A 27,070-nucleotide genomic window follows, 5' to 3' on the forward strand; every position below is an offset into this window, starting at 1 on the left:
TGCCCCCCCAACCACCCTCCCAGCATTTTTTTTGGCGAGGTAGGTTACAAAAAGACACCTGCCAACTTATCAATATTTCGCTTAAAAATAAAATCTAACTGAACAAAAAAAAAAAAAAAAAATGTCAAAGAGTTATGAGATGAAACTCCAACCAGGTCGTCAGGGTCGAGAGGCAAAGTCTCCACAGCACTCACCGTTGTTTTGCCTCCGAACATCTGTGGCCACCGGTCAGTCTTCCAACTGAATGCTACTGCACACGTGACTGTACAAGTCAAGCAATATGTACAATAGCAATTAAAAAATATATAATATATATATGAAACAGCAGTAAAAGGATCAAAACGGTAAACAACTCATTCATGGTGGATTTTACTATATAGGTCTTTTTATTGAATATGCCCTGTGTACTCTCTAGCCCCAAAAACCTTCTGAACATGATGTGAGTTAAAAGGTTGTCTCCGGTACACTGAAGGTTGTTTAAATACTGATCTGGTCAAATGCAGCATTTCCCATGTAGATCATTGTGTTTGGAGTCCAAACTGAACTGCAGTCTAAACCGCTCGTGTAAATCGGGACGTCGCCGGGCGCTGCACCGCCTGGCGACGCTTTTGAGGGGTGCAAATCACAGCCACATTTCACAAAAGCTTCGATGGGACTTCTAGTTAGCGTCGTGCATGTTATCAATTGAGCATTAATTTAATGTTAAGCCTTTCAGTCACAGCTAGAATCTTTTTTTTTTTTAATGTTTTTAACATCAACTTTATCCGGGCTTTTTTTTTTTTTTTTTTTTATTATTTTTAAATGTGGTTTTGGAAACGCGGTTATGTTTTGCACGTGTGGGGAACCAGTTACAAACTTGCTCGTTTGATGTTATAAGTCCTCGGTTTGCAAAAAAACCTAAATGTTCACATGAATGCTTCAAGGTTTAGAGGAGGGATTAGCTGCAGGAAGAATTTAGGTGCCAATATGGGGTAATGGACAAGCAGATGAAGCAGGTCAGTAATTCCATCCTTCCAGAACGGCCAAAAAACTATTTGAAAGGTTAGGAAGGAATAATGGCCACACTCTTCCTTCCCTTAGAATGTAGAGGGTAAAGTCATGGTGGAATTTAGCAAAAGGAAGTTCTTAGAATTCAGATCGTATAAGAAAACAGAGTTTGACTGCTAAAATAAGTGGGGGAGGGGGTGGACGATGGGCACGTGGAGTCATCTAGATCAGATCGGCCACATTCATGGGCATCTCCTCGACGGTGGTGTTGTAGAATGTCTCAATGTCCCTCAGGGTTCGCCTGTCCTCCTCAGTCACCATGTTGATGGCGACTCCCTTCCTGCCGAAACGACCGCCCCGGCCAATCCTGAAGAGATAAGGAAAAAAAAAAAAAAAATGGTTGAATTGAGAGGAGGCCAGTGTGTTTGGAAGACTTGCTGGTAAACATTTACAGGATTTATTAATTTAAGGTTCACAAGGTTTACCTGTGGATGTAGTTTTCCCTGTTGGTCGGCAGGTCGTAGTTGATGACTAGGGACACCTGCTGGACATCAATACCTCTGGCCTGAGGAGGAGGAGCACAATGAACATCACTTACAGAGCACATGATGGAGGTGAAGCACCAACTTTCTGCTTCAGTTTCAGGTCATCATCCAGATTAAATGAACCATGAAGTAACTTTGTAATGACAAGTTCACACTACACAACTTTCAAAGCTATCAGATCGCATTAACTGTTCACACCACACATCTTTAGCCCTGATTTTCAGCTTTTGATAAGAGCCCGATAAGAGGCAAATCGGCGTTGGCTCGCACCACTCACGTCATGTGTGAACTGTTTAAAAGACGCAAAGCAGAAGCTTTGAAGCAGCACTTAAATCTCAGTCACTATTTGGTTGACAAATGGCCAAAAGGTAATAGCTGCACACACTCAAACTTAAAATAAAATAAATCCCTGTAGTGGTTCAAGAACTCTTTGACTTCCAGACTAACTGAACAACATCTATTAAGTAAAGTGTATATGGCTTTAGTGCACCAGTGTATCCAGTCTAAACATTTGATGACAAGACCTGAGTGTAATCCGCCACTAGTTGTGAGTCAAGGACTTAAACCCAGCTACGGTGGAGGGCAGATAGGCTTCTCTACCAAGGAACATTCAGTCCTTCACCAACACTGCAGATGGGAGGAGAGGGTATCCTGGACTTAGTGTCTCGGTGTAAAAGGCAGATGGTTGTACATACCAGCAGGTCAGTGGTGATGAGGACTCGACTGGAGCCGGAGCGGAACTCCCTCATGATCAGGTCTCTCTCTTTCTGGTCCATGTCACCGTGCTGAAAAGACGAGATTTGTCAGTCTCATGAAGCCTTGACCGACTCCTACATGCAATCAAGTTATCAACCCTCATTGACTCCAATGCAGCATTTTACTACCACCAATTTAAGGGGCATTTTACACAGAATTCAAACCAACAACCTTGTGGTTCATAGGCTTAACCCCTGAGTGCACGGCTTCAACAGGCTTAATCATACATACAGTAAAAGGTCTCTGCAAATTGTGGTGAATATTTAAATATGTCACTGCATTATTATTATTATTAATATATATATTAAGACCATCTGGTGATTTTTAGTGTCGAGTGCGGTATCGCTTAATTATAAATCCTGCTGACAAGAACATGACCATCGAGGCACTTGTACTTTACATTTAATGTAACTTTATAGCCCACTTCTACTCCAACACATCTCAGTGGGAAATATTGTTCTAGCTACTTTGCATATTCAGATTCTTAATACAAAACATAAATCATCTGATAAACTATGATATATTATGAAGTAGCATATAAAGTAGTAAGAAGTAGCAGTAATAATTAGTAGTAGTAATTATACTCCAATGATACAAAGTAAAATATTTGATAAGGACTTTTACTTTTGGTACTTTCAGTAAACTTTGATGATAATACTTTTGTACCATTTTGAATGCAGGACTTTTACTTGTAACAGAGTATTGTACACTGTGGTATTACTTTTACTTAAGTAAAAGATCTTCTCCCACCACTTAGCCAAAATTGAATATCAAAATAAAAACCTTTTTGGACACAAGTGAAAATGATGGAAATGGTTGAGATAGGACAGTTAACATGGAGATGACTCACCAGAGCAGACACGGTGAAGTCTCTGGCGTGCATCTTCTCAGTCAGCCAGTCCACTTTCCTCCTTGTGTTGATGAAGATGACCGCTTGTGTGATGGTCAGGGTTTCGTACAAGTCACACAGCGTGTCCAACTTCCACTCCTGAGGACAACCAGGTCAGAGACATACAGCACGATCACTTTCTGTTCACAGCATGTCCTCAAAGATCTGGTACATTACGCTGCCCATATATTTTAGCTAAAACTATGACTGAACTGTGTTTTACAGAGAAGCGCCTCTGCTATTTAGCCTTCGTTTAGAGATAAATTAAATAACAGAAACACCTCTCAGTATAACAGCACTCCAAACTACATCCTCCAAAAACAATCATAAATTTTCCTTCTGGTAAATGTTTCTTTACCTCTTTCTCCACATTGATGTAGAACTGACGGATACCCTCGAGGGTCAGCTCCTCTTTCTTTACCAGGATTCGGACAGGCTCACGCATGAACTTCTTTGTGACCTCCAACACGTCAGCCGGCATGGTGGCCGACAGTAGGACAACCTGAGAGAGAGACAGATGAGGGAGGGCTGGTTAAAACCTGATCACACTCAGCTGAACATGTGAACCAGTGTAGGGACGCACCGATACCGGCTCAGATATCGGACCGATACTGACTCAAATAGCTGGTATCGGTGACAATGGATGTGACGATGTTTTCACAAGTCCAAAATACTAAATATAAAATCTAAACATTTTAGGACAAGACTTGAGTGTAATCCGCCACTAGTTGTGAATCAAGGACTTAAACCCAGCTACGGTGGAGGGCAGATAGGCTTCTCTACCAAGGAACATTCAGTCCTTCACCAACACTGCAGATGGGAGGAGAGGGTATCCTGGACTGTACAGTGCTCTACTTAAAAGCAGACCTGACATTTGTTAGATAGTCTGGTTCATACCTGTGTGTTGCTTCCAAGTTTCTGGAAAATCTCATAGATCTGGTCCTTGAAACCTCGACTAAGCATCTCGTCAGCTTCATCCAGCACAAACATTTTGATCAATTTAGAACCTGCAAGAAAATGTAAATGAAATAAATAAACCAGAACACAAAGCTGCTATATTTACTAAAACTTGGCCTATTGTTTCAAAGGCTGAATGAAAGAATACAAAAGAATGGTGTTCACTTATTCAAAGACGATGGGGGCTGTATTCAGAAGTGAGGTATGATCACGTCTCTGTAACCCTGCTGTGCTGAGGACTAAGGCCAGCAAAACGCCAACCAGAGATACAACACACCAGCGGTGTACGGAGTCATATGACACGCATGAGTTTCATCATTATACAGCAGTTGTCCTCCCATTATGCACCAAAACTGCAAGGGTGGTTTGATTCACCGCTCGTGGAGTGACTAACTGATCACAGAGGATCTTCGATCTTCCCACTCAGCTGAGCGTGCAGCAAGAAGCTCATCTAGAAGTGCATGTCCAGAGGAATTTGGCCACCATTATAGTGCGATTTTGTTTTATTCATAACATGAGTCAATGTTCCGGGAAGTTATAGGAGGAACCGCTTCAACAAAATAAAGTCAAACTGCTGCCAGCTCAGCACATTCACACGCCTCATGATGACTTACCGAGATTTTTGCGAGTCAACATGTCGAAGACGCGGCCGGGGGTTCCCACCACGATGTGAGGGGCTTCAGCCTGGAGCTTCTGGACTTCACTGCGGATGTTGGTCCCTCCAATACAGGCATAGCAACTGGCTCCCATGTAGTCACCCAGGGCAAGCACCACCTTCTGGATCTAAATTTGAAAGAAACAGAATACTGTTTTAACATCCTAGTTGTGATCATATTCCAGATTCCACAGCTAAAGAAACAGCCTTATGTCATCCTGTATGCATGAACGTACAGTGTTGGGAGCAAGTTAACTATTAGTGCTGCACAATTTATTGCGATTAAAATGTTGGTTTCTAACAATTAATTGAACGTGATCGCCTGCAATATTGATGTTTAAAATGTGCGTTCTGTTCATAGAAAGCTCAGCTGAATGAGTGAATGCACTTTCGGGTTTAGATCCTCCTCCTCCTCCAACTGATTTATTCATAGGTGATGTATGCAGTCACTTGTGTTAACTGTAAACACTAGCGGATGGGTGCTGTATTCAGAAGTGAGGTATGATCACGTCTCTGTAACCTTGCTGTGCCGAAGACTCAGGTCGGCAAAACGCCAACCAGAGCAACAACACACCAGTGGTGTACGGAGTCATATGACACGCATGAGTTTCATCATTATACAGCAGCCTCACTTCATATTCAACTGGGCACAAATGCAACCTCCTTTTCAGATTCATTTTCATAAATTTTACTGGCTGTCCTTTAGCATTTATCAAATTTAACAGCCATTTGACTCATTAGTCGAATGTATTTTAGTAGTCAAATAGTCACATTTTGACTTCAATACTGTGCAGGTACTTGACAGAAGTCAGAGCTCTACGTCTTAAATTTGTAATAACTGCAATTAACAAATTAGTACATTTGAAAGGAGTTGAAGTTTGACTGACTTCTGTGAACCAGTACTGAGGAACTACTGGGGAGGGAGTTTGAAAAACACTGTTTCAGCCTGCAGTGAAGCAAAGGTTTAACCATCTGACCAGGATAGTCAGATGGTTTCTATGGTCTGGAGGTCAATTAAACCTCCCTTATGAAACAGAACTTCCTGAAAGTAAGCCTGACTAACCATGCTTTAAGAAACTCTCCTGTGATGTGATCCATATGTTAAACAACAACTACAGTATGACAGGATATTTGATCAATCTATGAGACACAAGACACACTTCAAAAGTACAATTTCAGTGCAGGTTCTCTACACTTTTCTTAAAGTTCTGTGAAAGTGAGCCTACCTGCTGAGCCAGCTCCCTGGTGGGAGCCAGGACCAGAGCCTGAGTGCCTTTCAATGACACATCAATCTGCTGAAGGATGGAAATGGCAAAGGTGGCAGTCTTCCCAGTGCCAGACTGGGCCTGAGCGATCACATCGAAACCTAAAAGCAACAAACAGAGATTATCAGATAGTTTCACAGAAACCAATGCTTCGGTTTGACCCCTCGCTTGATCAACTGCAAGGGTGGTGATGGTTTTAGCAAGACAAAAATGCTCAGGTGACTTCCTCAGCCCGCAATATTTTGAAAATAAATGACAGACGGTTCGAGTTGGCGCTGATGAAAAAGAGCTAGTGAAATTGCTTTTAGCCAGCCACAACATGGATCCACACATAAGTATGTGCATACTGGCTGGGGCACAGGATGCTAAATAATGAATGTTGACTTCTTTTGAACCAGACACTGGAACAACTAGAGTACGTGTAATTGACATTTTTTGCTGGCAGAGCAGTCAGACAAGCGGAGGCACCCGTCGGTGAGAGAAATCCCTCCGATTGGCTGTTCCTGTATCCAGTCTAAATCTAAACATTTGAAGACAAGAGTGTAATCCGCCACTAGTTGTGAGTCAAGGACTTAAACCCAGCTACGGTGGAGGGCAGATAGGCTTCTCTACCAAGGAACATTCAGTCCTTCACCAACACTGCAGATGGGAGGAGAGGGTATCCTGGACTGCACACAGTGCTCAACTTAAAAGCAAACCTGACATTTGTTAGATAGTCTGGCTCTTATCTCAGCCAGCCACCACACTGTCTTTGGTAAAATGCCTGCTAGCTCTTTGACAACAGTTGGGTGTTTCTGAGCATTTAGGGGCAAGGCATATTGAAGTGATAATGTTGACTTCTCTAGTAAAAAAAAAAAAATCTTTACTCACCCTTGATACAAGGCATAATGGCTCTCTGCTGGATAGCAGAGGGCTTCTCAAAACCATAGGCATAAATTCCCTGAGAAGGGCCTCGCGCAGGTTCATGTCATCAAAACTGTCCGTGATCTCAGTCCAGTTGCTCTGGAGGGGTTAAAATAAACACAAACACAACATTGAAAATCATGGACTTGAATTTGATGTCATAACAAACAGCAAGGGATCCCTTACAAGTATATCTATAATTATAGTACACTCTTCAACTGTATGGGAACTTTTTTGTTATTTTCCTTTAAAAAATGTCCTGTTTTTTAAAATGCACAGTACTTAACAGTGGAAAGCAATGCAAAAGCACAAACAGCTTTAAATTTAAAAAAAAACATCTGTATCTGCAATTCCTGCCCTGGATTACTTGGTGTCGAAACCACATTTTTCAGTATCGCCCACACCTATCTCTTAAGTACCACAGATATAAGGTACTCACCTCAATGATCCCATCTGGCTCCATGCCTTCGGGGCCATTGTCTCTGTGAGTGAGAAGACAAAGCCATTGTTATTCATTGCAAAGCCACAACAAAACACAAATTAGCATCACATTTATTTAATTAATTTTCTTTAAAGAGTCAACTGAAACTAGATAACCCATATAGTAATGGCAAATACACAGTAGGGTAAACATTACCATCATGTTGCAGTGATGGGTTAATAAAAGAATACATGGCCTCAACCAAAATGACACAATAAATACCTTAATAATATACTTTCAGTTTGTCATTTATTATCACATTTTTACTTAATTTTCTTTAAAACTTTGGCATTTCAATATCTAAATTCAGTTGAGTCAAACACAGTAGAGTAAACAAGACCATCATGTTGCATTGATTGTGGATGGAGGAAGACAGCCCTTTAAATGCATCCACCCCACCAAATGACACATTAATACATCCTTATTAATATACTTTCACTTTGTCAGACGCCTTTATGATACGTTAGTATTCCCTGTTTGCTTTCACCTCCTTAAAAAAACGCGTATTTTCGTCTCTGCTATGTATTAATCAGTCGTTTCAATGCTTCTGCTTGTTAAAGTAAACGCCTTTTTTCTTTTCCACGAGTCCGCCATTTCTACTGCTGCATACATTCAAGATGGTCGTTTCTCTCCAGCAGCAGCAGGCTGGAGGCTGGAAGTCGGAAGCGAAGTCGAAACAGAAACATCGACCTCAGCACACGTAGAAATACACTTTATAGAGCTTTAAAAACAACGTGACTAGCTGTAAATGGTTTTTAAAGCCTAGTTGTAAAGCTAAATGAGGGATAAAGAAGGTTGTAGCTTAGCTTTCCTCGACATAGCCTCACATCCAACAAGGCCTTCCTCTTCTTTATATGTAAATGTGTTATTTTATTTATTAAAACGTGTCAAGATAGTGAAACCAATTAAACCATGCGACACTAATCATGTTTGGTTTCGATTATTATAGATATTTAAATCAATATCCTCCTCATAAACACCAACCAGACACATCCACACACATTTATCTTTTTTGATATATTTACTGTATTATTAAATATATCTTGTTCTATTGTTATTTAATATTCTAATTGTTTATTATCACTATTATGTAGTCATTATTTCTTTATATCAATTGTCTCTAGGTGCAGATAAACCCCTCTTCCTGCTTTGTATATTCTTTTTTTTTTAAATATATATTTACTGTATTGTTATTATTATATATATTTATATCTTGTCCTAATTGTCACTATTATGTAGTCATATTTATATTAATCTCGTCTCTAGATGGAGGCTTCAGATAAGCCCAGTGTTTTTTTTACCTCTTCCTGCACTATATATATTATTTTTGTTATATTTACTGTATTATTATTATATATATTTATATCTTGTCCTAATTGTCACTATTATGTAGTCATATTTATATTAATCTTGTCTCTAAAGGTAAAGATGTTTTTTTACCTCTTCCTGCACTACATATATTATTCATTTATCTATCTTTTTGTTATGTTTTATAGTCTTAAATTGTGCAAAACAAGTTTGTTATCACTATAACACTATTATGTAGTCATATATTATTATTTATTTGTATTAATCTCGTCTCTAGGAGCAGATAATAGATGGGTTTTTTTGCCTCTTTCTTCACTATATATATATATTTTATCATTTATTACTTTTGTTATATTTACTATTATTATTTATTTACTTATATTACTAATTGTGTTTATTATCACTATTATATGTAGTCATTATTTATATATTTATATTAATCTCGTCTCTAGGAGCAGATGATAGATGGATTTTTTTGCCTCTTTCTTCACTATATATATTTTATCATTTATTCTTTTTGTTATATTTACTGTATTATTATATATATTTATATCTTGTCCTAATTGTGTTTATTATCACTATTATATGTAGTCATATTATTTATATATTTATTATTAATCTGGGAGCAGATAATAGATGGATTTTTTTGCCTCTTTCTTCACTATATATATATATTAATAATTTATTGTTTTTATTCATTTTGTTGTAAAGTCTTAAATAAAACTATAAACACGTTATTCTAGCACGTTAGCATGATGCTAACCTGTTAGCGGCCTACACTAGCCGGCATTGTCCTCCTGATTAGCACTACCACCATGTGCGTCTCATCGGCCAAAAACACTAAATATACCAACATTAGCAACCTCAAACCTCCACAGCCTTCTTCTACTACATCCCCAGCAGATAATTACACAGTTTGGGTTCATAATTATATTTAAAATCGGAGCTTTTAATGATTATAATCAAAGAAATATAAATGTAAAAGGCCTCAGCCATGACGCGTTCACGTGTTCACTCCACAAGGCGCCGGGTCGCCATTTTGAAACAGAGGTGCGTTCAGGGCCCGAAATTAAACCGCCGTTTACGACGCCAATCAACCCCTATTACTATAATTTAAAGCGCTAAAATACACATTTATAACGTAACAAAGCGAAAGCTAACTAATTTATCCGTGTTTTTTTAAATATAAAAGCTGTAAGAGCTGTTTTGTAGTCGAGCACAGAATCGGATAAAGGATGCTCTGTTCAAACGTCTACTTTACCACAAAAGAGGCGTAAATAACAACGATTGTATCACATTAGGTGATATATTTCAACACATTCTGGTACATATAGAACCCGTAAAGCTTATAAGATATGTTCCTTACCTATTATCATATTCAGCCGACATTATTCCAAAGAAAGAAACTGCGGCAGAGATGTCTTATATACGTTGACAACACACTAAAAGGGATTCTCATTGCAACAGACCGCCGTCATTTAGCTTAAGTCCCGCCCATGGAGGCTTCTGATTGGTCGATGCATACGCCCATTATATGAAAGCCCGCCCATGGAGGGTTCTGATTGGTTGGTTTCTACGTCATACAAAAGTAGGCGGGTTTTAGAGTTTATTGTAGCGCATGATTGTGGAAGCGTTGCCATGCCAAGCGGGCGGTGTTTATGTGTTTGTAATGAGAGGTAACCAAGTGATTATTCAACCGCGCTACGCTGGTGTAGAATTTTTAGGTCCCTCATGCTCAGTTCAGCCATTCGTCAACGCGGACAAAAGGCAGTGGCTACCTGAGTTTTATTATTTATATCTCATAAACTTGTGACTAATCTCCAGGGATGTGATTTTTATTTCTTTATTCAAGAGTCTTTATTTTAAATTTGAGGACAATACAAAAAGTTAAAAAAAAAAATACATATAAAGGAAATGAGGGATAAATAAATAAAAACAAACATTTAATTTAATTAAAATGGGAGCCTTTTTGTTTTTTTGCAGAATATATTGTCTTAATATATAGTTCCATTTATTTCCTGAAAAGTGAGGTTTAACTCGCAAATTTGCATTTATGAATTTAAAACTTTGCGACAATGATAATGAGATTGATTAGAAAATACAGTACTCTCTGGTATATTGTGTTGAACATTTTAAAAAAAAAAATACCCAGTGTCCATAGCAAGAGCTTTGCCAAAATAAAAAAAGGCGGTTAAATCAGGAACTATCTGATCAAAGAATATGTAAACAACCCCTAAATTCACAGAACAAAATACTGACGCCAAAACATCCTAGTTCACATCAAAGTTGTAGTTTTGTTGCCTAAACCTAAAGAAATTGTAGTTTTGTTGCCCCAGCCTTTATTTTAAATTTGAGAACAATACAAAGATCAATTTAACTGATACATGGGTAAAACAAAATACGTATAAAGGAAATGAAGGGATAAATAAATAAAAAAAACCAATTCATTTAATTTAATTAATTTAAAAGTGGTAATAACTTAACATTAAAATGGGAGCCTTTTTGTTTTTTGCTGAATAAATTTGCAGAGGGTAGTTTGGGCTTTTTTGTAGTTAATTACACTAAAAAAATGGTTTAAAACATTAATTATTCTCAACAAATAAATGTTTGAAAAAAAACCACTTTTCTAATGTTTGCACATTCAATTTATAATAAAAACATGTTTTTGTTATTTTCCTGTTCAGTGCCCTGTTTTTTAACACGGACATGATATGTACTTAACAGTGGAAAGCAACACGAAAGTACATAAACAGCTTTTAATTATAAAAAGCATCAGTATCTAGCCGTACCTGTTTTATTATTTATTTCTGCTAAACTAGTGACTAATGTCAAGGGATGTAAATTTTTTTTTTTTCTAGAGACTTTATTTTAAATTTGAGAACAATACAAAGATCAATTAAACTGATACATGGGTAAAAAAAAAATACATATAAAGGAAATGAAGGGATAAATAAATAAAAACAAACAATTCATTTAATTTAATTAAAATGGGAGCCTTTTTGTTTTTTTGCAGAATACATTGTCTTAATATATAGTTCCATTTCTTTCTTGAAAACATTAAACTGAGGTTGCAAATTTGCATTTATGAATGTAAAACTTTGCGACAATGACAATGAGATTGATTCGAAAATTCTCTCTGGTATATTGTGTTGAACCTTAGAAAAAAAAATACCCTTAGTCCATAGCAAGAACTTTTCCAAAATAAAAAAAGGCGGTTAAATCAGGAACTATCTGATCAAAGTAAACAACCCTTAAATTCCCAGAAAAAAATACTGAAGCCAAGTTGTAGTTTTGTTGCCTAAAACATTTTTTTTTGGTTACCTAAATATAAAGAAGTTGTAGTTTTGTTGCCGAAACCTTAACAGTTTCATTCAGTTTTACAACATGTTAGACTTTGTTGCTTTGTAAGTTTCACTTTACAACGTAGTAGGCCTCTAATGACTCACCTCTATGGTGCTTATAGCAGCTGATAACACATATTTATTGGCCTGGTAACAGTCAAATCGAGTGGACGGGGAAACATTATTTGACACAACACCAGCCCTGTGAAGAGGCTTCAGCTCTGTATGCAGATAAACGAATAATTTTCAGGTGATTATTCACAAAAGAAAACAATTATTAATATTATATTTCATTTCTGCGAATAGATTTCCTGAAATGTGTTTATATGAATGACGTGGAGTAGAAGTGTTACGTTGCATGAAATGGAAATTCCCAAGTAAAGTATGAGAAGTGAGTACAGTACTTGAGTAAATGTACTTTGAACTCAGGTAAATCACGTCAGCATCCAGCAGCATTTAAAAAAATAAAAGCACAATCCCTTGTTTGCCGCATATTTTTTATTTTCAGCAACCATAATGCATTGTAGAAGATATATAAAACTGTCAACTCTGTTGCATCAAGTCCTGTTTGGAAAAAAAAACGAAAAAAAAACAAACACACAGCTATCAACAAATTTGTCTTTCGTTATAAAAAGAAGAGGAGGGTGCTGTAACTCCACTGTGAACGTACTGGATCTGTAGCTGTTGTGGTCCTCACCAAAAAATGGCTCTCAATCTTTCAAAGAAATACTAACCAGAGGATCTCTTTTTGTACTTCGAAAAAATAACACGTTATTAGTTAGTCCTCCTTTTTAACACCGTTTGTTTTAAAGCAATAAGCATATCAACACATTTACTGACGAGATAAAACACAGAAAAAAGATAAATGCGATGTAAAGATAACCCCCTTTTCTTTGGGCCAATGTGTCATGTTCTGGCTTGTTTTTGGGCGGTGATGCACGGATCCAGTCTCCCACGTGAAGGTGTACTATTTGGGGGGGAGGGGGCAAGTGATGGGAGGCAGAGGGGTCAATGTGTGGTGTGTTTCATGGATTCTGATTTCCCTAAACAAAAACAAAAAAAACAAGCACTAGAATGGCTCTTCACACTCTGGAAGCGTTTTCTGACGTCAATATGGCAGCACATTAAGTTCCACTGTCACTTTAGATTCATCTACACGTCTTGTAGGAAACTGTTGAACAAATATACATTGGAAATGTCACGTCGCACCACAGTGGCAAACATTATGTGCTGACTAGAGAGAAAGAACTGTCGACTGTAGCATGGGGGAAGTGTGTAGTTCATGTTCTTGCTGAGAGAGTTTCAACCTTTGAATGGACTGGATGGATGGAAGGCATGTACATCCACTAGTACTATTTAACCACAAGCTTACACAGACTGGTTCAGATCATTCTGCCGTCCACCCACGCTGCCTCTGCACTTACTGTTCAGGCATCTAACGTGAAAAATAGTAGTGAGGTTGGACTAACTGTGGTCCGACCCTTCATCTGTAAGATATCTTCATGCTCCCATTCAGACTGAAAAAAAAAAAAAAAAAAAAAAAAAAAGGTGGACTACGATAGGATGGAAGATTAGCACATTCCCAAAAACGGAAGCTAGTCTTGGCCTCTGTCAACCACAAAGGAATAACCGTGACATGGAAATTAAATTTTCAAAAAGGGTGGAGAGAGAAAGAGAGAGAGAGAGGGGAAGCAAAGAGAGACAAAAAGTGAAACAATGACATCACCTACGATAGAAGAAGTCATTTCTCTGGATGTTGGCAGAAAAAGTTTTTGAAAAGTTTCTCTTTTTTTTTTTTTTTCTCCAGTCAGTCGTTTGCTCCCCTTGGCCTCTTCTTGTCGTATCAGTGTCCCTCCATCTTGTTAGGGTTAAAGGTGGGAGCAGGTGGAGATGGTGGGCTTGGGGGGGGGTCACAGGGTGAGCTTGCAGTGACAGAGTTCTTTGTACATTTGCCTCCTCAGCCGGGGCATATCCTGTTGGCCAAAGATGAATGGCTGCCCTAGCGCCAGACACTTGCAGTACTGCAGGACGGTGGAGGGAGTAAAAAAAACAAGTTATTGGCCTGCAGGAACAACAGAGTCTGACAAAGTGGATTTTGAAATACATTTTTTAATACTAGAATCAATATATTTGGTTCATTTGAGTCTATGCGGAGGTAGAAGGAAGTTACCGCTTTTATTGTTGTAGTCTGAGTAACGTGATGTCATATCTGTTCCATATCCGCCAACCAAAACAAACCGCAGCGAGCCAAAACGAAAAAGTAGAAAACGGCGGAAAGTCCACGTGGATACGACCTGCACCCTCACATGTTAAATCCAACATGTTAAACACTACACATCCAGTAAAGGATGGAAACACGTTGGGTTTCACACATTGACAGGAAAAGCAGAGCTAGACATCACGGCTAAAGCTGCATGCTAACTCTGTCATGGACAGGAAACTTTATGCGGTAACGTGCGGTCAAGCCGGCCGTCGCTCTCATCTCCGTGGTCAAATGGATCGACGCTACAACTGTAGAGCACCCAGATACTGACATTTATGTTAAATGCATTCAAACGGCCCCGATGGAGCTGACCATGGATGTATAAAGTGAACGCAGCTGACGGGAGAGCTAGAGACGGACTTGGAGAAGTTAGAGGAAGTAGACACGTCTGGTTTTCAAAATAAGGTGTAAAGGGAACTGTTTATACAAAATGGAAATAAGATTGATTGGATTATATTCACCAGAAGTATAAAACATTACATGTCCCTTATAAATTAGAAAGTAAGGCGAACACATGGACTACGATATGAGAAACTCACCTGTAGCACAAAAGCCCCGCAGTCGCTGTCGTTGTTTTGACGACCCACATTCTGCAACAAACAACCCGCATTCATTATCAATACACGGTGCAGTTGTTGAAATGCACAACAAAGCCATAGTAATGTATGACTGGCTGTCAGCAGCAGCAGCAGCCCACCGTGTGAAACGATGATGCGTCAAAGTCAGAGAACTAAATCCAAACAAACGAAAGCGTCTCACCATTTTGAAAAAGCCTTTCCATCCCGTCAAAAAGTCTTGTTGGTCTTTTTTGATGGCCTCCGCTTGCAGATACTTAAAAATGTGCTGGAAACAACAACAACAACAATAAAAGAGTCAATGAAAAGACTACAGAGAGAAAAGCAAAGAAACACTACATTTTTCATGATAAAAAAACACTTTCATAACATCAAAATACGAGAACCCTCTATGATTAGAAATAATGACAATTAACACACCGTTTAGATTGAAGACCACTCAAATGTACTATTTTATAATATGGTGTTGGAAACATTATATAGTGGTCTGGTCGGTAAAAGATGAATTCACTGAGGGTCTCTAATGGCTTTAATCTACTAGTGTAGGGACTTGGTGTTGCTGTTCCAGTACTACCTTTGGGCAGCGTCTGTTGAGAGTCCTCTGAGAGTCAAAGTAAGTGATGGCTCGACGAGGAATGTCAACGCTGACCAGTGACCAGTGGACCTCCAGGTGGATGGGGATCAACAGCAGATCCTTCTGAAAGATGTCAACCTGATAGGAAGGAAGTTAAAGGAGATATAACAGATGTAAATACAGCTTCGGTATGTTCGATAAACTCAATCCAGACCACTTGAAAGACCGTGGCTGTATCTGAAACCTCATATTTCACTAGTAGTACGTACTGATTTGGCCAAAAAAAGCATGTAGTATGCGAACAAAAGCAAAATCTATAGTATGCATGGGACCAGTCTAACTCGCCTACTGTATCCCACAATGTAAGCACTGGACCACTACAGGCTACTGTTACAGCAGCCAAAAACAGCTTGTTCTTTTTACATTTTTCGTAGCTATTTCATCACTAAATTCACTTCTGAGAATGTTTGAGGCGAGAAATCAACCGTGTAGGTTTTGAATATTGACACTTTTACGATATTAGATGGTGAATTGAACATTTGCTTCAACGTTTTTTTGGAGTTTAGAGGCTCCACAAACAAAAGCAGCAGGAAATGGCGAGGGTAGAGGAGAGGGAAAGAGCCGCCTCTGATTGATTACACAACACATTTGGTGTTTGCAGACAGAACTGATTTACGTGTTTATTTGCATATAGAGAGGAGACTCGAAATCCAATCACAAGTCGTCACTCTCTAGACCCATGTAGATTCTAATGCCGGGTGTGGCTCTGTTCAGACCCGGCATTAACATGCGTCCTGAGTGATCCAATCACAAGCGGACCAGCTTTAAGTACGTCTGGGTCACACCTTGCATTACAATGCGTGTCCGCATGCATCTTGAGTGGCCACTTGTGATAACTCACAGATCACAGTCACTTCTGAATGAGTTTTCCTGACTGAACGCATCACAAAGAGAGAACCGGTCTGAGAAAGCAACACTCAAAGAGAGAAGTCTTTGTAAACAGGAACCATTTTTTGTCAAGCTGGGTTTCTCCTGCTGTGTGTATGAAGTATCGACTGCCGGCTTAATCTGAATGACAACCCCACGGCCATCCTTCTGTCTCGGTTGTGTGAACGAGGCGCTTTGAGCAAGACTCAAGCAATTACACAGTAATTATAAAGACAAAAAGGGATCAAAACTACCAACTGATAACACACAGACTTAACTGGGACGAAACACTCTTAGGCTTGCAGCCCTACTTTGTGATTTGTATGACCAGATGACCATATATTTATGTAAAAAAAAGCACAATTGCCTAGCACAACCTTAACTTGAAGGAAATCCTCCATAACAACACTTACATTTTTCGTCCACCGTTTGACTCCATCATAGCCTTTTGTCCTTAGCTTATCATAAAAGAAGCTGTTGAAAAAGTGAACCTGAGGAAGAGAACAGAGACGAGTAAGAATTAGGGTTTCAATATAGCTCAATAAAGCCTTTCTCAAAACAAAACACAAATGGGTTGTAAGCATTGTCGTCATTTAACTGTCCATTTAGTATCGCGATGTTATGTTTTGTGATACTGTATGGATTCTTCAAAACACTATTGATTTTTAATTAATAGTTTAAATGCAAAGATTAACTCAGTCAATACTTTATTTTATTTGTAAAGACACATGCTCCCTCTCAGTGTATGTGTCCTCTTAAAGTAGAGCTACGATGTTGGATGTTACAGGGACTGAGATGCATGTAAATTCAGATCCCACTGGTCTTATTACACAATAAAGTTAACTGTTTTTACTCAGATTTTATGCATACAGTGGTGTGTTCTTTAGTTTATACTATGACACAGTTTTCATAATATATATATTTTTAAATCGCAATATATTGAATGGTAATCCCGCCAGATTCTTGCCAAGACACAGCCCTAACTCATATATAATATCAATGATGTCGGAGGACCAGAATTTTCATTCATATCCATCTACTCTTCAGGAATTATATTTTCAGTTGATTATACACTATATTGTTAATATTATATTATATTTCTGCCAATAAATCCCCCTAAATACTACACACTGGTCCTTTTTGAATTTGACGTCTCAAGACCAAGCTGAGATATCTGTGATGGCATCATTAGAGCTGTTTCTTTACTTTTGGAAAGCCCCTTCAGAGACACAGAAGACATTATATTACTGTTACTTTACAGTTATTATTTCCTTACCTTCTCTGGCACAGAGTCCATGACCAGGTCACCATACATGTTCATGATCTGAATAAAACAGAAACAACAAAAAGGAAGATGCCACATGTAAGGAAACATCTTGAAATAAACAAACTTTCCATTCAGAAAACAAGCATTTTAAAAGTTGTTTGCTTGTCGTCTTGCGGACAGACCCGACAAAGCATGAATTCAGACTTTTTTTTTTTTTTTACAAATAGTGACATGATGTAGTTAATTCGGCATCATTTTGATCTGTTTATTGCATTTAAACACAGCACAAGCTGTTTATTTTGGGCTCATATGGCTGTAGTGACGTGTACCTTGCTATAATGCAGTGGTTCCCCCTTTGATGATATAGGAACATTGTAAGCCCCCCCACCGCACCCGACCCCACCCACCCCAAATGGGTCACACCTTCTTTGTTTTGAATTAATTGCATTATAATATATAAACTCTATAAAATATTTGTTTTTCTTTTTAAAATAAGTACATATCACTTCACTTTTCCACTTCACAGTTTACAAGTTTAAAAAAATAGCAATAATAAAATCAATTTCCAAAAAGATTGGACTTCAGATTGCTTTCAAGTAGTGCTTTCAGGCATATTAATTGCGTTACATTCTATTTATACTCTATATATATATATATATATATATACTAATCTATATATAGTATTAATTGCTCTCAGTGAACCTCCCCCTGAATAAATAAAGGTTTAAAATATATATATTTTGTAAATTAACTCCTCCGCTTTTGTGTGAGCCTTTCTGCATTGGGCGACTCTGTAGGCTACTTTGTAGGAAGCGAGTTGTGCTTTCACAGGGACAGATGCAGCTTTTACAAAGTGACTCTGCTGGGCATGACAGTTTTCCAATTTCTTTTTGAAAAACTCAAGGTGCTTGTTCACATGATCGGGGTGGTGGGTTTCAATTTAGTGGGCTTCATACTGTCTGACGCCAGTATTTTAAGTCACACAACACACTGGGGTCTCTCTTCTTGGCCGACTATAGTGCTTGTAAAGCCCAGGGACAGATATGCCTCGTTATATTTTCTTGCTTTTACCTTTTTTTGTGCCGTTGTTGTGGTGGTCGCGTCGCCTGCTACAGCTGCAACAGACTTGCCGTCTGATTTGCGCTTTATACCAGTCACAAATATGTCCATCTTGGTACATCGCTTTCTTCCTATCTATTATCTTTTTCTCTTTCTCTTTCTGTGTCGCTCTGTGTCTTTCTCGCTCTCTCGGTGTCGCTGTGCGTGTCTCTCTCTGGTTTTGCCACTGGTTGGTCTGTAACATGAGCTGCTCTGGGGGGCGTGGTTGGAACACAGTGCGGTTCTGCTTGATTTATTTTAATTTTATTTCTATTTCTTAGGTGCAACCATATGATTTATTGCCCTATCTTTACAACTTGTTTACAATTGTATTTGTTATAATTTTATTTTATATTGTTTTACCGGTGTGTGCCTGTGTGTGTGTGGGTTGGTGATGAAGCCGCGCCCCCCCCTGTAGTTCCACTGCGCCCCTCCTAGGGGGCGCGCCCCCCACTTTGGGAACCACTGCTATAGTCAATACTACCAACCACCGATGTATCTGGGACTTCCACAACATGTACAAAGCAGAAATAGTGGTTATTTCAGCCATGGCTGTTGAAACGTTGTTGGTATCTACATGGAGGTAAGCACCTCCTCCTCTCCGACGCCTCTAGCTCGAGTTATGCGAAACACAAATAATCCCAGCGAGTAAAGTGAAGCAAAATTTTGCTTTGCGTTTGGTGTGAACGCAGCATAAGACATATTTTTAACACACCTGAAGATCGGGTGGCAGCACATTCATTCTATGCACATGCTTTTGTATTATTTTACAAAGCATAACAGTGTTAAGAGTGTGTCCTGTCCTACCTGGTCGTTGAGCCAGTTCTGTCCGTACAGAGTGCCCAGGTCATCCATGGTCAGGACGTGGCGTTTGTAGTTGACTCTGAATGTTTTGGCCAGGGCCGATCCCGACGAACGCTGGAAGGATTGTATTAGGTGTTGGACCACTGCTTTCCTAATGAAGAACAGATCACACACATGGAAGCGTTAGTAAATGATATACTTGATTCATTTACCTACATAGTGTCACCGCCCACCCTTACTACCAACTCCTCTGCCTGTTATAACACTACATGACCACACACACAGAGAAGAAGGGTGTCTGACCTGTGTGGCTGTGAGAAGCTCTCACTGAAGATGTCCTGAAGCTTCTCCACGATGTCGTCCACGTGGATGGGAATCAAACTGCCGTACTGCTGTAGAGACTCCTCAAGAATGCCTTGACACAAGAAAGCCAGGAGATATTATAATTTAACCGTCATCTTCACAGCAAGCATTCCTAAAATCCTGTTTTGTCCAAAAGCTGTTTTAAAATGTGTCTGACCGACGGCGAACGTGAGCTAATAGTGTCTGATCCACACCTGTCACACAGCTCATGTGTTCCTCAGTAAGGGCCAGCTCCACTGGTTTCAGCTCCACTTCCCGCCTCCCTCGGTCCTCCTGCTTGTCTGGAGAGCAGCCGTTTATCAGTTTATCTGCCACAGAAAGGGAAAGAAATTACAGGTTTCTTAGACTTTGTCAGTAGTTTTCAATTAATTCCACAAAAAAATTCCACCTCTTGAATTTCCCTCGGTATCAATAAAGTTACTATCTATCTATCTAAAAGCAATCTGGTGAAGGTAAAAGGATGTGTAATGGTAGAAAGGTGTAACCATAGAAATAGGAGTAGAATGCACAGTGAACTGTTTTTTCGTGGTCATTTGATTAATACAAAAGAAAGAGGCAATTGTTGTAAGTTGTGAGTTGCGGCCCCGCACCAAAAGCTGGACCAGAGAGGCCAGACACACCGCCACCCGACGGTAAAGATCAAAGTAAGCGCTCTACACATATTGACCGTCATCTTTTCTTGTAAAATGTCCGATGTAATCGGTAACACTGGTGTTGTCACAAGTTTATTAACTGGTGGGAAAGATTTCTCACGGTTACATCCCTACTGACCACCAACCCACTGTTCGGCTCATCTTCTGTAACCAGTGTAGCATTAAAGCATGGCTGAGTCAGCATAGGGAAGTAAGTAAGTATAGAGAAACAATACAAAAATATAGAAATAAACAGTAAAATAGTATATAATAGTATGTCAGTACCTCTCTCAGACTGTGTGAACCTCTCATCGTTGCTGTCATCCTCTCCATCGACGTATGGTGATCGCTGGTACCTTTTTATCCTCTTCTGCTTGCCGTTCAGATCGTGCCTTTGCCCTCTGCGGCTGTACCGGTACCCTTGGGAGCACACCCACTGCGCCCGCTGGCGCCAGCTCTTCCAGTGCTTGGTGAGCCGGAATCCAAGGCCTCTGTGGGATCGCAGACGCTGCCAGCGCCAGAGCCTCCTCTGAGCCCTGAACCTGCTGAAGTGGGACCTGAACAAGTCCCCTGCTTCGGCCTGGGACACACCATCCTCTACGGGGACGTCACCGCCTTCATTTGCCTGCTGCTGTGGTCCGTGATGTTGGTGTTGTTGTGAATGAGGGTGCTGCGTGGACTGGGAGGGAAAGTCTGGGATCTCCCACTCCACCTCCGCCTCGTCTCCATCTTCTTCCTCCTCATCCTCCTCGTCGTCTTCTTCTTCTTCTTCCTCCTCCTCCTCGTTGTTATCCCAACCCTTGCCCTCAAACTCTACCTCGTCTTCCCCATCCAGATTGTTTTCTTCTTCCTCATCACCTATAGCCTTCATCCTACCCATCCCATCCTCCTCATCCTCCACGTCCTCCTCTTCTTCAACATACTCGCCCGTCCACACCTTCTCTTTCTGCCCCAGCCTGAGGTGCATGGGGCTGGGTACACTGTGGCCCGACGCTGGGACTATGAGGTGGTCTCCAGGAATCCCACCTGCACACAAACATGAGCAGTGATTCACTATGTCAGCGGTGTTCAAACAGTTGCCATTATGACCCAAAAGCCTTCAGGTTTTCATTATAAAAGAGCCAGTGTTTAGGATTTAGGGGGATCTATTATCAGAAATGGAATATAATATTCATAACAATGTTTCATTAGTGTATAAATCACCTGAAACTAGGATTCGTTGCGTTTTCATTAGCTTAGAATGAGCCTTGGGCTGCACGATTATGGCCAAAATTATAATATTTTGATCAATATTGAGTATTCATAGATTTTAACAACATATTTTTATTGCAATTTCACTTTTAAATAAACAGAGCGCTGTTTTCACTTACATGTTGTGCTACATTTCAACCGTCAAAAACTCTAAATGTTGTCCTTATAGTTTGTTACGGTCATCTATTGTGGTTATTTGCATAAAAACACAATTCAAATGAGAGGAAATAATATTTTATTTAAATATTTGCTTTGATTAAAAAAATCTTGGCATCAGTTTTAATTATGTATTATAAGCTGCTTAGAGCTAGTGTTAGGAAGTTCAACAGGTCAGAATTCCCTCTCTATTATCTATTTTATATTTCTGTGAAAACATCTGGATTTATTCAAGTTTCTCACCAAAAACTACATTTTACAAGATTACATTTGAGCACATCGCGTTATAATTTAATACTAATTTTTACTGACCTTGAACACATCATAATGTAGTAAAATAAAGAAGTACAAAATGCCTACCTCCTCCTGTGTCGTCTTGCCCCACAGCGGTCAGACCGAGGTCTCCCTGCCAGCGGTTCTGGGCCAGGCTACCGCCACTGTCTCGCATTATCCACGGACAACCCACGACCTGCGCCAGCTCGTCACCTACAAACAACACACACACATACAGTGTACAGTGGAGTGTATAACTACTTTCTATAGAAATGCAGCTTGCTAGTTATCTTGGAGTGAGAGAACAGTTTGAACACAGCTGTTCCACATTTATAAGATTCTGTTGAGCCATATTTCTTCTCCATGATGTGCATCACCCCATTAAAGGTGCTATTGATAACATTCAGCCACTAGATGTCGCATTCTCACTCCCCCGTTCCATTGCATTTACTTCACAACAAAACATTGCCAGGCACTTACGGTCAATCTCAAACATTTATCTGTTTTTTTACCCACTAACTGACGACCCAGAGATACCACGTGATACCAACGTCTTTTTACTATCAGCTCACAAGCCTTGTTAGAAGTGGGAAACAGACGTCAGCTATCTTCCACAGAGATAAACAAAACATTAATTTTGGACCCGCCAACATTCTTTAAATTATTTATACACATTCAAAATAAAGCCACTATTTTTTTAAGGCAATCGATCTTTCAGAGGTTGCAGCACGCTCAGTTTTAAAACTAGAAAAACCTAAGGAATCCATCGGTACCAACCCATCTCATACTAGCTTGTCATGAAGGAGGCTAAATAACGCTCCAAACTTGCACTAAATTTTGGCGAGGAAAATATGGCATGTCCATTTTCAAAGGGGTCCCTTGACCTCTGACCTCTAGATATGTGAATGAAAATGGGTTCTATGGGTACCCACGAGTCTCCCCTTTACAGACATGCCCACTTTATGATAATCACATGCAGTTTTACATATAGTTTACATAAATTGGGTATCACTGTAAAGCTGAGACTCTTGTGGATCCAATGAGCCCAACTGTATTCATGTGTGATGATGTTAGTCACCATAGGAGCCATTTCATTGACCTGACTGTATAAAAATGACCTGTGGTGACCTCTAGGATAATCACAGTCTCATGAAACTTTACAGCCACAAACTAGTGACCTAGAGCATTCAGACGTGCCCACTTTATGATAATCACATGCAGTTTTGAGGCAAGTCATAGTCAAGTCAGCACACTGACACGCTGACAGCTATTGTTGCCTGTTGGGCTGCAGTTTGCCATGTTATGATTTGAGCATATTTGTTATGCTAAATGCAGTACCTGTGAGGGTTTCTGGACAATATTTCTCATTGTTTTGTGTCGTTAATTGATTTACAATAATAAATATATAAATACAAATGCATAAAGCAGCATATTTGCCCACTCCCATGTTGATAAGAGGATTAAATACTTGAAAAATCTCCCTGTAAGGTACATTTAGAACAGATATAAAAATGTGCGATTAATTTGCGATGGACAATCATATGATTGAATCATGCAGCCCTATTTTGGTCTACATAAAATGTTATCAATAAGACCTTTAAATTGTCATCACATCCCTAATCAAACAAGATATAATTAAACAAAAGGTCAAGTGAAAATCATTTAAAATAAGCTGCCATCTTATAAACCACTATCCAAGCTGCATTCATTTATGGTATGGGTGATGGAGTGGGAAAAGACGCCTCGACACTGTTATGTTTTTGCACCATCTTTGACCTCAGCATCCCAAATGTTCCGCCTCCCTATGCAAACCTTAGGGAAAATGTGAACCCCTAATATTTGACCTGTTATCCAGCATCCTCAAATGTAATGTACAAGACTGTGCCAGCCAGTAGCCTGGCTCTGGAGTTAACGTATGCCCAGCGAAGAAGAAGAAGAGAAAAGTAGAGTGGCACAAGTGTGTTAAAAATATGAATTGAAGTGGGCCGAATAACAACTGTGAGAGTGTAAAGTTCAATTCTGCAGAACATCTTTTGCTCAGACAGCTTTTTCTGTGAAAGGAGCGAAGTCTTGGAACTCGCTACCTGATCACTTGAAATCTGCTGCAAACTTTACCACCTTTAAGAGAGCAACCAAATCCTGTTTAATTCAGCGACAAACCTTCATGTTTAGTTTTTACATGTAATGTTTTTAAATGTGTGCTTTATTGTATTTATTTATTTTTCCTGTTTTAATCTCTTATTTTCACAAAAGCCCTTCTAGGAACAGGTGTTGCACATTAGCATCCGCTATAAGCACTATGATACTGGCATCAGATAGCTGTTTTTAAGTTGTCTATGTACATTGTATTGGTCCCTATTAAATAAACCATGAATGAATGAATGAGATCATGAAAGTCCCTTTTGCAATATGCTGATTATCGGGTAATCTTACTATACCCACTGAGCTCCACAGTCGGTATACAAACCACCTCCTCAAAGCAAGCCTTATAATGAGAGTGCTGCAAATGGCACAACTAACATTTCAATGGCATCACTTTACCATTACAGGCAGTAATATTGACCTATGACCTTCCATTAATATGCGTTAATTCACCAAACCATGGGAATTGAAGCCTTCTGGTCTTTGCTAGCTAATGACAGAAATAAAGCAAAATCATATAAAGATTATTCTCCAGTTTACTTACTTACTTACTTAAAGGCTACAAATGCCTCTGTTTTTTGTAATGTTCAAATGTTTTAATAAAAGGAGTGCATGTTGAATTAAATGGGATTTATTGTTTTTTTATTGGTACCGTGACATCTGGAGTTAAAGTATGCCCAGCGAAGAAGAAGAGAAAAGTAGATAGGCACAAGTGTATTACAAATATGAATTGAAGTCATGAAAGTCCCTTTTGCAAGATGCACCTCCTCAAAAGCACGACTCATGCCTTACAATGACAGTGCTGTTTAGAATACTAATAATATTAGTAGAGCCTGATCTTTATCTGCAACTGTGCAGAAATACCGGGTTTAAATTAGGGCTGTAAGAAGTTAACGCAATAATAACGCATTAACGCAAATTTGTTTTAACGCCACTAATTTTTTTTACGCATTAACGCAACTTGGGATGATTTTTAGGTTTTAAAACTAGAGTGAAGATACTGGTATCATATGAAACTAGAAAACCTAACCTTGTCATACACTAAATTTTGGCGAGGAAAAACTGGCATGGCCATTTTCAAAGGGGTCCCTTGACCTCTGACCTCCAGATATGTGAATGTAAATGGGTTCTATGGGTACCCACGATTCTCCCCTTTACAGACATGCCCACTTTATGATAATCACATGCAGTTTGGGGCAAGTCATAGTCAAGTCAGCACACTGACACACTGACAGCTGTTGTTGCCTGTTGGTCTGCAGTTTGCCATGTTATGATTGGAGCATATTGTTTTATGCTAAATGCAGTACCTATGAGGGTTTCTGGACAATATCTGTCATTGTTTTGTGTTGTTAATTAATTACAATAATAAATATATACATATATTTGCATAAAGCAGCATATTTGCCCACTCCCATGTTGATAAGAGTATTAAATCCTTGACAAATCTCCCTTTAAGGTGCATTTTGAGCTCCTGTCCTTCCACAGGTAGAGGAGCCATGTGCACCTGGTCTGTGGAGCGGATATGAGATGTTAGCATGCTTAGTTAGCCTGGGTGCAAGAGCAACTAAATCAATGTGCTATTTAATAATGAGTGCATGATTTTAATGCATGCATGTGTAATGTGCAGCAGAGATGAGGAATATGATGAGAACAGCTGCAGGAAATAGTCCTCACCAATGCTAGCTAAGCTAAGCTAACTAGCATCAAGCGTCACAGTGTCACCTCTTAAAACCACAAATAAATACAATTAAGTGCAAGATTACTAATTGTGAGTAACTATGGATGGCTAAAGCCCACGTAGAGATAGTAATAATATGTTATTTGTAGTAATAATGTTGAATAATTGAAGTGTAGCTTGTGCTAACATGCTAGCTGGTTAGCCATGTTGTTAGCTAGCTAGCTTAGATATTAATAATAATAAAACTCTGTATTTATATATATATATGTATAGTTAGGTGGTTTAAGTGTATGCTTACCGTTAGCCTGCAGATTTATGTGAATGTGTGTCCAGTTGTTTCCCGTCTGAATGTGTAGCTTTAGTGGTTATAGCATGAAAACAGATGCTATATGTGTGTTTAACCTCATTCAATGGAGAGGCAGTCAGGTGTGCTCAGATGTCACCTGAGATTCCTCCTCTAAGGTCTTCCGGTTCACAGATAAAGACAAACTGATGCTCGATAGAGAAGCTGTGGGTTTGGCGTTAATGATGTGCATCGACGGGGAGAGACTATTTCAACTGGAAAATTGTAAAAAAGGGTCTGTGAGGACACGAGAGGAGAGGAGAGGAGAGATGCGACGAGCAGCCGGAGCACTGCAGGATTCTTCTCTCATGTCAACTACAGGGAGTCGAGTAGTGATGACGACACACATGGGTGTTTTTAATGGGTAGCCTAAGTCGTAATATTACGAGAATGAAGTCATAACTTTACGAGAAAAAACAGTCGTAATAGTACGGTAATAAAGTCATAACTTTATGAGAAAAATAGTCGTAATATTACGAGAATAAAGTCATAACTTTATGAGAAAAACAGTCGTAATAGTACGGTAATAAAGTCATAACTTTATGAGAAAAATAGTCGTAATATTACGAGAATAAAGTCATAACTTTATGAGAAAAACAGTCGTAATAGTACGGTAATAAAGTCATAACTTTATGAG

The 27,070-nt window shown here is 39.2% G+C and overlaps 2 protein-coding genes and 2 non-coding genes across 5 annotated transcripts; all 4 read right to left on the bottom strand.

The window, feature by feature from the left end:
- Positions 1-356: 356 nt before the first annotated feature.
- On the bottom strand, positions 357-10,150 carry eif4a1a (eukaryotic translation initiation factor 4A1A). Its single transcript, XM_037757999.1, is given in 12 exon segments — positions 357-1,354; positions 1,473-1,552; positions 2,228-2,317; positions 3,139-3,276; positions 3,536-3,679; positions 4,075-4,184; positions 4,749-4,917; positions 6,016-6,155; positions 6,925-6,996; positions 6,999-7,056; positions 7,397-7,439; positions 10,113-10,150. Coding segments are annotated over 12 exon segments (1,212 nt in total). The 5' UTR covers positions 10,136-10,150; the 3' UTR covers positions 357-1,209.
- On the bottom strand, positions 4,321-4,459 carry LOC119482289. The gene has a single exon (XR_005205407.1). It is a non-coding gene; the product is annotated as a small nucleolar RNA SNORD10 (small nucleolar RNA).
- LOC119482290 lies at positions 5,273-5,411 on the bottom strand. The gene has a single exon (XR_005205408.1). It is a non-coding gene; the product is annotated as a small nucleolar RNA SNORD10 (small nucleolar RNA).
- A 2,417-nt stretch (positions 10,151-12,567) lies between the features above and the next one.
- On the bottom strand, positions 12,568-26,757 carry senp3b (SUMO specific peptidase 3b). 2 transcript variants are annotated; one of them, XM_037757998.1, is made up of 12 exons: positions 26,534-26,757; positions 22,358-22,483; positions 20,876-21,616; positions 20,153-20,266; positions 19,899-20,010; positions 19,599-19,746; positions 17,703-17,750; positions 16,840-16,917; positions 15,500-15,637; positions 15,110-15,193; positions 14,890-14,940; positions 12,568-14,108 (listed from the first exon to the last, which is right to left on the bottom strand). In XM_037757998.1, exons 2-12 carry the CDS (start codon positions 22,443-22,445, stop codon positions 13,998-14,000), a joined length of 1,713 nt encoding a protein of 570 aa, XP_037613926.1. In that variant the 5' UTR covers positions 22,446-22,483; positions 26,534-26,757; the 3' UTR covers positions 12,568-13,997. The 2 variants fall into 2 exon arrangements, with proteins under 2 accessions (XP_037613926.1, XP_037613925.1); XM_037757997.1 differs by having other exon boundaries at positions 26,389-26,757.
- Between the last annotated feature and the right edge of the window lie 313 nt (positions 26,758-27,070).

Source organism: Sebastes umbrosus, chromosome 22, assembly GCF_015220745.1.
Source record: "Sebastes umbrosus isolate fSebUmb1 chromosome 22, fSebUmb1.pri, whole genome shotgun sequence".
NCBI lineage: Eukaryota > Metazoa > Chordata > Actinopteri > Perciformes > Sebastidae > Sebastes > Sebastes umbrosus.